The sequence below is a fragment of the Balaenoptera physalus genome (genome assembly GCF_965194825.1).
Source record: "Balaenoptera physalus genome assembly, chromosome: Y".
Lineage (NCBI taxonomy): Eukaryota > Metazoa > Chordata > Mammalia > Artiodactyla > Balaenopteridae > Balaenoptera > Balaenoptera physalus.
The window spans coordinates 2,005,933-2,019,833 of record NC_138904.1 but is presented as its reverse complement, the minus strand read 5'-3'; the positions used below and the strand labels follow the sequence as shown (position 1 = coordinate 2,019,833).

At 49.5% G+C, this 13,901-nt stretch overlaps 1 protein-coding gene and 1 long non-coding RNA gene across 7 annotated transcripts in view; one reads left to right on the top strand and one right to left on the bottom strand.

Moving 5' to 3' along the window:
* The window catches only part of LOC309653424 (matrix-remodeling-associated protein 5-like), a 122,000-nt gene that overhangs the window by 87,678 nt on the left and 20,421 nt on the right, over positions 1–13,901 (top strand). For 2 of the 6 annotated variants that reach the window (XM_082448043.1, XM_082448041.1), the window contains 3 exons: positions 7,484–7,699; positions 12,826–12,955; positions 13,207–13,597. In XM_082448043.1, the coding sequence (XP_082304169.1) occupies positions 7,494–7,699; positions 12,826–12,955; positions 13,207–13,597 (727 nt within the window). In that variant the 5' untranslated portion in view covers positions 7,484–7,493. Of the gene's footprint in view, positions 1–4,606; positions 5,203–5,410; positions 5,435–5,515; positions 5,710–6,710; positions 6,902–7,483; positions 7,700–12,825; positions 12,956–13,206; positions 13,598–13,901 lie in introns of those variants that run through there. The other 4 variants (XM_082448044.1, XM_082448040.1, XM_082448045.1 and 1 more) reach the window with 4 other exon arrangements.
* The window catches only part of LOC309653466, a 39,275-nt gene continuing 25,799 nt past the window's right edge, over positions 426–13,901 (bottom strand). The window contains exon 2 of the long non-coding RNA XR_014259201.1: positions 426–749. This is a non-coding gene — a long non-coding RNA (uncharacterized lncRNA). The remainder of the gene's footprint in view (positions 750–13,901) is intronic.

Here is a 13,901-nt window from a genome sequence, read left to right as displayed (position 1 = left end):
GTTTGGGTTTGGGTGCCTGTCTAAGCTATTCTGCTTACAACACACATGCCTGTGTGTTGTCAGTGCCTGTGCCACTGGCAATTCGGCAAATCCGTGTTTCTCTTCCGTGATGTGCAGGGAGAGCTGACGGTCACCAGACACAAGAATGTCTTCCTGCTTGTCTGTTTTCAGAATGACTTAAATTCTCTGCATAAGTCATCTGTTGTCCATAAATGAGGCTCCCCATCCCAATTCATGAAAGAGGCATGTTTCCAAGGCATAAGGGACCTTACCTGGTGTCCTGAATGCATCCACAGGTGAGAGAAATACCCTGGGATCTATCCTTATGAGACCCACGGAAGGGCCAGGGATCGAACCCTCGCCCCCTGCAGTGGAAGCACGGAGTCTTAACCACTGGACCGCCAGGGAAGTCCCGGAAGTAGCTTTTTTTTTTTTAAGGTTTGCATTATTTATTTATTTATTTATTTATTTATTTATGGTTGTGTTGGGTCTTCGTTTCTGTGCGAGGGCTTTCTCCAGTTGCGGCAAGCGGGCGCCACTCTTCATCGCGGTGCGCGGGCCTCTCACTGTCGCGGCCTCTCTTGTTGCGGAGCACAGGCTCCAGATGCGCAGGCTCAGTAGTTGTGGCTCACGGGCCCAGTTGCTCCGCGGCATGTGGGATCTTCCCAGACCAGGGCTCGAACCCGTGTCCTCTGCATTGGCAGGCAGACTCTCAACCACTGCGCCACCAGGGAAGCCCCCAGAAATAGCTTTTAATGACCTTTCATTCCAGCCTTTCGTGCACCTACCGTATGAAATCCCGTAGAAACTACTTGATTTGTATTCCTAGAGACAGGATGTAAAATCAGCATAAATGCAGGTCAAAATGCTTTGTCAAAAAAAAAAACAAAACACCAAAAACCACAAGTGTTGACACTCCATAGAATGTTGAATAGTCAGCGTCACAGGACATCTCTCTGAAATGAATACTTTCACATTGAGGTAGAGACCACTGGTAACTTTTATTTCGAAAAGGAAGACGGATCTTGGTTTCTGACACGTTGCCATCCAGAGCTGAGGTCTTTGAACGGGTGCCTCGGCGTGGGCTGCTTACCCCAGTCTGCGTGTTATCCTGTGGTATGGAGGAGAGAGCTGAAATTCCATTCTCTTAATCCCCCTGCACTTGGTTTCCTACCAAGCAGAATTTGGAGACCCAGAGTGGAAGAGCCTGTGTCTGTGACTTGTTCTAGATGCTTCCGGCTCAGATAAGGGGGAGGGATGGAGAAATAGCTTCCAGTTTGCTGAGCAATCCCCTTCGGCGTGTCCCCCATGGTGGGTCGGACTGAGTTCACGTCTGTACCTGATGCTTCTTCTGTAGATTTCTACCCTCCCCGCTGAGCAGAATTTGTTCCAGCCCATTTTGCAGCTATAATTCAACTGTGCTTGGGAGATCTGGGGAGTTCCTCTGATGTGTACTTCTTATCTTTTGTTCTGTTTGAAAATTCGCTGTTGAGAAAAATCTGGAAGCATTTTAGTAAATGCAACAGAATGGGAGACTTCCACTGACTGTGGTATGAAAGAACGAAGCAAAACAAAAATACCCCCTCATTTTCAGAGAGGTTGCCAGTAGCTTGTATTCTCATTTAAGGCTTACCCTAGACAGAGCGGGGGCAAGTTTCACATGGAACATTCCTGAAAGTCTGTTTCTGCTCAAATAAAGATACATCCCCGCTAGCTATTAGTCTACCCCTGGGATTTCCCAGTTATGCGAGTAGACATTTCCTGTGCAGACTTTTTTTTTTTCCTTTCTCTCCAGTCATCCTAGAATACTTAGGGTCAGTCCTTCTTCTGATTACGGAGGCTGGGTAGCAGCCGGTGATGCAGGATTTACTTTTACAACCCCTGCTAAGCAAAAAACCGTATAATCCCGTGGTCACGCACAGCCTCCCCTGGAACAGGAAGCTCTCCCATTCAAGATTCAGAGCGTTGAAGAGCTCCAGCTCAAGCAAGAAACAACCGCTATATCCCCAGAGATCCTGCCTTGGGGAGAAATCAGATAAGAGGATGAAAGATACAAGAAAGGACTAAAAAATAAAGGGAGTGTAGGTTCAACAGATCCTGTGTATTAACCACAGGTGCGACATGGGTACTGTGTTCAGGTCTCTGTCTACAGGATTGCATCCTGTGGTCACGACAGCCCTGAAAGATGGGTATCATTGTCTTTATGTTACATTTGGGGAAGCTGATGTTAGGGAAGGTTTCTGCCCAGCCAAGAGAGAGTGGGAAGGAGGAAAGGGGAGCGTAAGCCCAGCTGTCTGTACTCTTTACCAATGGCTCTGCTGTTAAGGGGGTCCAATGAGAAGAGTGGATGGGAGGGCTCTTACGGTGATGCAGACAAAATTCTTCAAGAAGACAGATGCTGCTAGAATTAGAAAGATGGAGAAGCAATTGCTGATAAAATCGTTGGGTGCAGCACGCAAGGAGCTGCCATCCACCAAATCACATGGTGTTTGGTTACTCTGGAGGACTCCAACCTCTTGTCACTGTGGAGGTCAAATCACTCCTTTCCTCAGAAAGCACATTACGCGCTGTCCCAACTTACTGACCTGTCCCTTATCCCCTCAACCCTCCTCAGCCTCCACCTTGTGGAATTGTGGGGAAACAGGTAAATTGAATTCAACCAGCATGTATTTAAAACCCTCTGTATTCAAGGAATTTTGTTGGCGCTTCTGGGGATCCCACAGTAAGTCAGACATGGTTTCTGGAGCTAACCACCGAGGGAGCAAAACAAATGTCGAAACAAAAGGAATAAACACACCAAACTATTGATTTTTCAAAAAAGTTTTGGAATCATTAAGAACCCGTAATGCTATATTCATGGATTTGTCATATCCGTTATGTACTGTGACTTTTTAAATCTACACATGTCTTAGTAGGATTGAAGCTCATTCATTCCCTCACTCACTTATTCATGCATTTGATTGAGCACCTACTGTGTGCTAAGCTCTGTGCTAGTTTCCAGGTTTCGAAACGTAACCATATCATTAGACAAGGGCAAGTAATTGGCCATAATACAAGCAAAGGGCCACATGGATGGGCAGGAATGTTGGAAAGCGCTAGGAGATGGAGGTTGAGGAAGAGATCATCAAACAGCGGCAGGGAAGGGACAAATGATGGACTGAATACGTGCCTCAAGATGAGAACATGCATGGACATAAGAAGGAAGAGGAGGAGGAGAAGAAGAGGTGAAGAAGGAGAAGAAGAAGGAGGAGGGATCTGCTACCATTTCTTCAAAGCCAGACATCAGCAGATACAAGGTCCCTGGACAGGCTAGCAAGACCCTGCCGTGTCATGTGTCACCGTGGACAACTTCAGAACTTGTTTGAGGATGGGGCAGCCCTCCAAGTTTGGGTGACCCGCTGGTGGTCGGACAAAGAAACAACGGATGGAGGAAGAGGCAGGCAGAAGCTAAGACCTGAGCACCAGACTACAGTACCGAACGGGCAAGGCCGTTGGGCTCAACAATTCTTAGGAGTCACAATCCGCTAGACTTGGCCCCCAGTTGACTTCAAGGTCCTAGAGGAGAGGCACATGGGGACCATGACTTGAGTTTCCAGTTTAGCTGAGTAGGTGGATGGCAAAGCCACGAAAGAAAGCTATGGAGATGTTCTGGGGACAGGTTTTTAATAAATGTAATTAAAGGGTTTGGGGCATTTCAAGAAAGAGAATCCCTAAAACCAGTCCCTGGAAATATGTCAACACACATTATTGCTGTGGACGCAGTGAATGGACCCACTTATGAACTGGCCCCGGATCTACCTGGTGGATGCCCGCCACCTTGGGCAAGGGGCAGTGAGGAATTCCTAGACACTTTTTTTTTTTGGTTGCACCGGGTCTTAGTTGCGGCGTGCATGTGGAATCCAGCCCAGGCCCCTTGCACTGGGACCACAGAGTCTCATCCAGTGCGCCACCAGGGAAGTCCCTCCTACAGACTTTTCAGGAGACACTAAGCCGGTCCATGCTGGGTCCATCAGAAGCAACTCATCTGAAGGTTCACTTCTGGACACTTCCTAGCAGCTCTTGGACGGGTTCCGGGCGTGCAGAGCTCACTCGGGACACCTGGAATGTCCCCTCCTGGATGCCGGCCCTGGGACACCCCTGTTGCTTTCTCTTCACAGTGGGTGCTCTTGTCCTAGCTCTGCCCAGGGGGGCTGTGCTGGCGACAAGTCCTCACCTGACCCCTTGGTCCCTCTCCCCAGATCTGATTCCTCCTGGGAACCAGGATACCTCCTTCTCTCCCTTCCCCTTCTGCGCTGGGGACGCACGGCTCTCTCCAACCCCTGTTATTTCGCCCTGTCCACAGGCGGTTCTCACCTGCCCCAGCAAGTACCACCAGGCTCCCCAGAGCGCCGGCCCAGCCCCCCTCGGGCTCTCCGAACGGGACGAGAGCGTTCCACCTCCTTGGCAGGAGGACTCTGGCAGGGGGAGGGAGGCTGGCGGCCAGGCGCCTCAGCAGAGGCGGGAGGGCGTGGCCGCGGGGCTCACGTTGCAGCCGCGCCTGCCCCTCGGGTTGGGGCGGTGGGGGGGGGGGGGTGCCGGCGGGCGCAGCCGGCTCTTGCCAGCCCCCGGGTTCGGAGGCGCGGCCAGAGAACACTGCGGCCCGCCCGGGGGAGTGCAAACCCGGTTCCCTCTCTCCTCCGCGGAAAGGAGGAGACGCTCTCCACCTCCGCTGGCAAGGGCGCTCCGGGTGCAGACTCTGGGCTGCAGCTCGCCCCGCGCTCCGGGCCTCTCCCCCTCCCTCGGGTCCCCGGAGTTCGTCTCGGACCCGGAGCCCTCCTTCCCAAAGCCGTGTGCGCGTGGCCCCCGCCGTTGCTCCCGGCGGCGTGGACGAGGCGTGCCCAGTGGGCACGCGGCGCCATGAAGAGCCGGGAGGAGGGCTGAGCGCAGAGCGGCGCGGCCAGGGTCCCTGCGCCGGGGCCCGCGCCCCGTCTCCCCGGGGTGGGGCAGGGCGGGGGTGGGCCGAGGCGTGCACTCGGGGAAGTCTCTGGGCGACGCGCATAAAAGGGCGCCGGCTCTCCGCGCCGCGCTGGGAAGCCGCGCCGCCTCGCCCCCGGCCCCGGGAAGGGCATGGCCCCGGCGGACCCCCGGCGGTGACGCGCGCGCGCCGGCCCCGCGGATGCTCCGGGCGCAGCGCTCCCGTGTGCCGCGGCTGCCGAAGGACGGGTGAGGACCGAGGGCGGCCCGGGCGCGCGGCGGGGACCCGGCTCTGTCTGCCGGGGGGGGGGCGGGGAGGGTGTGACGAGAGTGCGGGACGGACCTGAGTCGCGGGGGGCCGAGCGGGGGGCGAGGGCAAGCGGACGTGTTGAACTGGTTCCTGGCCCTACAGTGGAGGGGCCGCGGGTCCAGCTCCCGTCCAGGCGAGAGGCTGGCGGACTGTTCCGGGAAGATGCGCTGAGTAGGTCTACAGGAACCCCCAGCCTTTCTCCTCTCCTCCCTCTCCCTCGCGGCCTCTCACCCACCCCTCCCCGGTTTCCAGGGAGCCACCAAGGGGATGCCCCGGCGTAACCGATTGGCTCTTGCGCTGGCGGGGGAAACCACAGCTGCAGGGCCCCCTCGCAGATCCTCCAGCTCCGGCTGCTAAGACTCTCCTCCTCGTCCCCCTCGTCTTCCCCTGGACACGGGGAGACGCAAAGCCCCCCTCGGCCGGGGGCTGAGCCGCGCGGGAGCTGGGTAGGTCACCGTCTGGGAGAGACGTCCTTTGCTGTCCGGGTGCCGGGCCTCCGAGACCCGCGGGGCACCGCGAGCCGCGCTCGGGGAAAGCTCGGCGTTCACCGCGCCGCCTGCCCGGCGCGTGAGAGCGGGCGCTGGAAGCCGGCCAGGGGCGCAGGGCCGCGCGCCCGGCCTCTCCAGGTTGTCCACCGCCTGGGGTCCCGAGGCCAGCCTCGCGCGGTTCTCCGGGCGTGCCGGGAGGTCCTGCAGGCTCAGGGCGCTTTCCCTCGGGACCGCGGGACGAGGGTTCCCTGGGGAGCGTTCCTGCGGTCTCCCGGGGGGACCCGGGTGGAAGGCAGGACGGGGAGCGCGGCTGCGGAGGGGGCATCGGGACGCCGGTGGCAGGAAGCCAGGGCGGAGGTCAGGCGCGCGGGCGGGAGCGGGGGCGGCCTGGGCTCCGCAGAGCCAGCCAGCTGCTCTCCGCAAAGCTGCAGGAGCCCGTTCGTTCCAGGGCGCAGCGGAGGGGCTGCGCTTGCTTGTTGCACGGCCGCCTGCACCGTCCGCCCTTGAGGGGCAGCTGGAAGGCGAGACGCGTCCGGAGTTCAGAGAGCGTCTTTTTGCAGGTCCCGTAACCGACGGAAGGACTGCGGCCTCGGGGTGTCCCTACCGCGTGTGAGCGCAGGGAGAGTTTATGATCAGAAGTTAGGGCTTGCCCAGAGCAGGGACGGACCGACAGGCGCGTTTCTCTTCTGTGCGCTTTACTTTGCATGTGTGTTACTTATTTGTAAATAAACTTTATGCAAGAGCTGACAGAAATATGAGTCGATGAAGGAGGGCATGACCGATGCATGAAAAAATAATCACGGACATTCTAAATGACGTAGCTGATGCAACCTAATATTTATCTGACCGTTTCTTTCCTTCCCTCCCTCCCTCCCTTCCTTGCTTCCTTCCTTCCTCCTCTCTTTCTTCTTCCTTTTTTTCCTTTTGTCTTACTGATCTTTTTTGTTTGCCTGAAGATTCTTCATCAGGAAATAATTCCTTTCCTCTTTCTCTAATGGCAGATTTTTCAGAGGTTCGCCCCAAATTTCCTCTCCGGTAAACTAAGATGCTGTACCATCTCAACATTTTGGCTCTTCCAACGAAAACAAAATTAAGGATCATAAACAAAACCACATATAATGGAACATTTTTCGCTTTAGTGAATGCCTCTGTAAGCACTTGAAGAAGATATAATTAAAACCTTAAGGAATGTCATTAAAAGAAGGAAACCCTTCTGATAATAACGGCCTTCCTGAGAAGCTTTTTATTCAAATATATATACAATAAGTAACAGCTCGGCAATAACATTGGAGGTGGACACATAACATTTACTTTTATTGTTTATTTTATTATAGAAACATGAATGTATGTCTTGTCTCTATAAGCACAAATATACACATTTATACAAATATATATGTGTGTATGTATACATTTATACACACACATATGTATGTATGTATGTTTATGGGCGTGTATGTGGGCATGTGTATTCCGTACCCTCCTTCACAACACATTGAGATGTCCAAGTCATCTCAGAGTCAGGAGGGAAGGTTATATTCTATAGTAACGATTAAAGTGAATGGCGAAAGATTTTAAAAAATAAGTTTTGTGTTTCTTGATGCACGTGTTTTGTGTCCCTAAAATGTACGGTGTGATGTCTTGCGAAGCTTACCCCCATGGTGCACGATTCAAGTAAAATCTGCTGGAAGTACGGAAGCGCTACCTGACATCTGGTTTTGTGGTTCCACGACAGGTGTCCTGGGATGACCCACCCCGACAAGATGCCAACGCGGGCGCAGTGGCGAGCACTGTCCGTGGTGCTGATTCTCCTCTGGGGACACCCGCGCGCCGCGCTGGCCTGTCCGTACCCTTGCGCCTGTTACGTTCCCAGCGAGGTCCACTGCACGTTTCGCTCCTTGGCTTCCGTGCCCGCTGGGATTTCTAAACATGTGGAAAGAATCAATCTGGGGTTTGTACCACGTTCCTTCTGAGCAGTCTCAGCCTTCTTGCATGCGTGTTGATTTGGTTTTTCGTTATGTGTATGTGCGTTTACGTAACTGCGAATGTATATTCCTTTTTGTGTCACTGTGTCTTGCGTTATGCGCTCCTATATGGGCTGAATCGAGGGGGCATTTGTAACTCTACTAAATGTGGTCCTTTGGGGCTGTTACCTGAATTGATCCATCACCGGAAGCTTCTATCACAAGGCTTAAGAACGAACCACCTCGGACAGCTTCAGTTCCTTGATAAGTCTCCTTTGATAACAGTTCTTTAATACGTTGCAGATATGAAAGCGTATGACCCACACGTAAATATACTAATAGTATTTTAAATAGACCTCAGGAACTATTACAGAGTAATAAAAAGAATAAGTGAGACATCTGTGACATTTTGTAAGTTATCTGCATGACGCAATTGTGACTTTGAGGAAATAAGAGTTCTTTCAGATTTTGCCTATTTAAAATATTCATATCTTTTCAACAGATATTTTAATGCAGCATTTCAAGGTAGAATTTTTATATTTTTAGTTTCCTTTTATACCCATATATGCTTTCTATACATTAGTGTACGTTGCTATGAATTACAGGTACTCATGTACAATTTTCATATTAAACAATTCCTTGTACAACTTTAATAGTAAACAATAATTTGGACTTCTTCAACAAAACATATTAGCTACTTTCTACCACCCATAAAACAACAGAATTATTTAGGGTTTGATGAATAGCCACTGGGGGGACATTTTAATAAGATGAAATGGCCTAACCTGAGTCAATGAACAAAAAATTATAAACATGCCTAGACATCTCTGAGTACAGGGCTTCAACAATTCTTGCATTTATTGATTGTAAAGTCCAGGAGTAGAATAAAAGAACGGGAAGTTAAGACAATAAGAAAAACACTTTGTGAATCCATAGCAATAGACCATTAAATAGCTTCCTCCAAAAAACCTTGGAAAACTTTACGATTTGACGCTCTGAAAAATCTAACCACGATGATGATCGTTCCATGGGGAAAACAGTTTGGCTTTGCCAGGAGAGAGAATAGTAACAGTTTCCTTGTTACCATCTTTAAATCATTTTACAATTTTAAAACCAGTTTCCTTTTCACAATCGTACAATTCATTCAGAAGAGGAACTGGAGTTGCTTTGAGTCAGGGTAGGACGGGCTGTGCTAGTTTGTAGAAAGGAAAATAGAGCTCATCTATGATTTCTCTTCTTTCTTACACCTCCTGGGGTGCAAAATAGCTCTGTCTAGGGATCGCCCCTTTCCTGAGCCATTTTCAGCATAGTGTCCCTCTTGCTGGGTTAACTACCTAATCCCTCAAGGCTGACCCCTTGTCAGGGCACAGAATCGGGGCTACTGTTAGGCGTTAGGGGAGCCCCCTTGACAGTGTGGGATTGAAGGTGCAGGGGGACTGTTTTCTGCCGTGCTTCCTGTGTAAGAGCCCCGAATGCCTCACCTGTTGTGTGTTGAGGGTCTGGGCTGTCAGGTTGGCTAGGGGTTTGGGGAAGAAACTGCATGCATCCGCCCCCAAAAGTTAGCTGTGTGATAGCTTGAGACTTGCAAGACCTATAAACTGTTTTTTTTTTTTTGTGGAGCTGTTTGCATCTCATTCACAGTTTCCAGGATGGTTTTCTTCCACCCATCTTTAAAATGACGTGTTTTGTAAGCGTGGAACCTATGTCACGTCTCAATGAGAACATAGTTCTTGGTGGTTTCATTTTAAACAATTAATGGTGAAGACAATGAATTACAGTGTCCTAAAGGCTTTGCCACTAGAATCAGAGACAGATATCAAAATGATTCTTTTTCCTACTGTCTCCAATAAGATCTTGAGATGGTTTTGTGTGATATTAAAGATAAAGGAAAAAGAAAAAGTAAGAAATAGCTTCACTGCACCCACATATATTACTTCCATCTGGCTTAATTTGTAACATTATTCGATGTGCCACATTTTAAAAATCACTCGTATAATATCACAGCACTATTTCTGGAAACCAGTCTCAAAGCAGATAACGAGGCTGGCATTGTGCCTTTTGTTGGGAAAAAAAAAACACAAAACAATAGCAACGTCTAATACAGATAGAACTCAGGGTCTGAGTTGTCTATTAGCGGTCTGGAAAGGGTTTAAAACTCTCAAGGAATGAGGGATTATTGGCAGAGCAGTAATGAAAAAGTTTCATTCCCACACAGATGTTTTTAGGGTTCTCACTCAGCATTGAAAGAAAGATCTGCTCTTTCCTGTTTGGACAGCCCCAGAGCTTTTTCAGGAATTACTTTCCAAATATTTCTGAGTAAGAAAATATCATCCAGTTAAATGTCTGATTTATAGACCTTTAAAGATATTTCCCCCTTTGATTAAAAGATGAGTTTTGATGACATCTTTCTGAAATTTCTCAAATGCCCGTACTGCTCTTTTTCATTTTAAATTTTGCTTTGGGATCCTAGTGGGTATCCGTGAAGCAATTTTACGTATATCTGTTTTTCGTTCTTTTTTATTGCGATATCGTTGACACCATTATATGAGTTTCGGGTGTACAACATAATGATTTGATATGCGTATATACTGCAAAACGATCCTATGTTTCTGATATAAAACTCATTCCATTTAGCTGGTTATGTAGTCAGTTATTGCCCATCAACAGATGAGGAAGATACTTGGGAGAGAATGATGGGTAGGTGATCAATTAAAGAATGGGACTCTACACCAGGTCATTGCAGTCTGCCGGTCAAATTATTTTCCTGACTGCCACGTGAGTTTCCCCATCTCTTTGCTGGCTTTTAGACAGATGCAGAGAGAATTCACCCACACCCCTTGGGTGTGCAGAGAGAATACCATGCTTCCTGCACTTGCCATTCAGGTGATTCCCTTGTCTTTTGTCTGTCCTGTAAATATCCCCCCCCCCCACCATTCGTAACCTTGACAGCAGCAACACCTGCATCTGTCACTCTCTTAAAAACAAGCACCAGGAAGAGAATGCAGGAAGGATTCCTGAGCTGATATGCCCCCCATCCAGGACTTGGAGGGGATTTACTCCGGTGGGGAGGGAATCCAAACAAGGGTGATTCTCTGCACCCAAATATCTTCCTCCCCTTCATCTTCTCCCCGCCGCAGCATCCACCGTTGTAGCTGGATGTCAAGTTGGAAGTGAGACTCTGGGGAGACAAAAAAATTCCAGAAGCGGGAACACTGGTGAGCCCAGCACAGCCTTGAACGAAAATGTGCTGCGGAACATAACACTCTTTCTGACCCATCTGAAAGACGGAGCCTTTGACTTGCCCCACCGCTGCCTCCGAGTCAAGACCTGCCTCTTCCCTCTGGCCTCTCCACTCTTCTTTACCTCTGGGGTCTTCGCAGGTGGTCTCACCTCCTCCCAAGTCCTTAGTCCATGCGTCCGTTTGGGAATGCTTCCTGCATGTGCACATCTCAGGTCTTGATGGAACTCCTGAGTCCCACCCTCACCGTGGCGTCTGACAGACCTCTTCAACGTCGCATGGCAAATATAACTTGGAAGTGTTTCCCCTGCAATCTTTTCCTTATTTGCAATTCCATCCCTCAGCCATGCCTGTTGCCTCTTCCTCTAAGCACGTCTGGAAACTTCCCACGTACGTTTATCTCCACGGCTCCCACCCTGGCCGTGGACACCGGCATCCCTCCCTGTGGTTCACTTGGTCTCCTCATTCCTCTCTTGTCTGTCTCTGACCCATTCTGCACAGAGTGGAGCTTTGTTGTTTTACCACATAACTTTGTTCATGTCACACCCTTCCTGAAAACCCTCTAGTGACTTCCCACTGGACTTGGAACAAAGGAAGCACTTTCCTTTCTACATCCTCCCAATTCTGAGATGACCTGGTCCCTGCCAACCTCACCTACTTCCCCTGATAACATTCTCCCACTTACTGTTTCCAGATGAACCTCAGGCAACAAGGAATGGAAAAGAGTTTACAGGTTGATATTCATCCCCTCTTGGGTGTTCACCATCTCAGGCAGATTTCTTGGTAGAATCCTAAATAATGATGAACAAATGAGGCAGCACATGAGCTCCCCATACTGTCCCAACCTGGGTTAAGGCAGGGACTCTCCGCTTCAGCACATTTGACGTTTGGGGCCCTCTTACCGTTTTGGATACCATGGTTCCTTGTCATGGGCACTCGCCTGTGCGTTGCAGGACGTTAAGCAGCGGGGTGGACCTCACCTCCCTAGAGGCTGTGATCACCAAGGTATGGGGCACGTATGTGTTTAAGGAGAACACCGGACCCGGCTGTCAACTACTGAGTTAGCTCTGAGCTCTTTACCAGCCTTCTCTACAGATGCATTTCCTTTTGTTGAGGTGATAAGGGGAAATACAAAAATAATGTCAGGATAGATGTGTTGGATTTCAGCAGAAGCCCTGACCCCAGGTTCCTGCCCTACAGCACAGCAAGGTACAGGATTCTCTGTTCATCTTATAATTGGTTCTCCAGGGATTCCCTGGTGTCATTAACAACGGAGCAGTGAGGAATTTCCAGACCGGTCAAGGAAGCGTCTTTACCAATCTCTATTCAAAAACAACATCCCAAACGCACCACAATGTTTACAGATAACTTCCATCACCCATCAGAATTGGGAGCTTGTCTTTGTGAAATAAGGGTGTCTGTTTCATTTGGTCCTTTAGTTCAGAGAACGTCCTTGTCTTACTATATGCAAAGCCACTTCCAAAGCTGTCTTTTGGTTTTTTGGTTTTTTGTTTTCCATTCATGCTGGCCACGTGTCTTTGTTATGATTTCCAATGAGGGGCCCTTTTGACCAGCTGCGTTTAAAGGTCTAAATCTTATGTATCTCCCAAAATAGCCTGTGACCACGTAAGTGTACTCCGAGTCAGAATTCCCAGCGACCATGCCTTCACTGAACGAAGGCTAATAAAAATGTGTCGGTTTCTTTGCAACCTTAGAAATAGACAAGGACACAGAGAGAGAGGATTATGCTTTGGGAATGGCACCAGTACAACCTTAGAATCAACATTTTGCTAAGTTGCCCCTGGGTGGGCTGGGAAATCCTCCCCAGATGGGATTTAACTTCACTGTTCCTCATTCCAATTATTTATTTTCTAGGTTTAATAGCATACAGGCTTTGTCGGAAACCTCGTTTGCGGGACTGACCAAGTTGGAGCTACTTATGATTCACGGCAATGACATCCCCAGTATCCCCGACGGGGCTTTGAGGGACCTCATTTCTCTCCAGGTAAACCCGGGCATTTGTGAACAGCACAAATAGCAGCCTCTAGGACCAGTGGTGAAGAGGGGAAACTATAGAGGGCTGCCTAACGATGATTGAAATGGCCATTTTTTTTTAACGTAAGAAACAAGCTTAATGTCATTACTTTCCTGCCCTTTGTTCTGGTTTCTGTTCCTGGTTGTAGGTTGGTTTGTTTCATTTGGTCGGTTGTTTTTTTTTAAATCATAAACAGGATTTTCCATCCTCCCTGTCTGTAGGTTTTCAAGTTCAGCTACAATAAGCTTCGAGTGATCACAGGAGAGACCCTGCGGGGGCTCTGGAGCTTAATAAGACTACACATGGACCACAATAAGATAGAGTTTATCCACCCACAAGCGTTCAGTGGCTTGACGTCCCTAAGGCTACTCCACTTAGAGGGAAACCTGCTTCACCAGCTACACCCCGCCACGTTCTCTACGTTCACGTTTCTGGATTATTTCAGACTCTCCACCGTGAGACACCTCTACTTAGCCGAGAACATGATTAGAACTCTTCCCACCGGCATGCTTCAGAGCATGCCGCTTCTGGAGAATCTTTACCTGCACGGGAATCCGTGGTCCTGTGATTGTGACATGAGGTGGTTTCTGGAATGGGGTGCAAGATCCAAAGGTAAGAACAGCAGAGCGGCTGCCTGACTCTTAGCTGCCCAACCTTTACCTCTCTGGACAAATTACTTTCTGCACCATCGCTTCATCTCAGGTCGGGTGAAATCACATCCTCAAATCAGTGAGGCAGGAAATGTTATAACTGAAATGCCAAGACATCTCCATGGCATAATTCAAATGCATGTATCCTTTATCGAAATGTAGAGTAATTATCATTTAATCAGTTATAGACAGTTGACTATGGTTGCCATAGCGTGGATTTTTGGAGTATTCTTTTCAGCCTTGGGTTACAGCTAAAGGTTGGATTT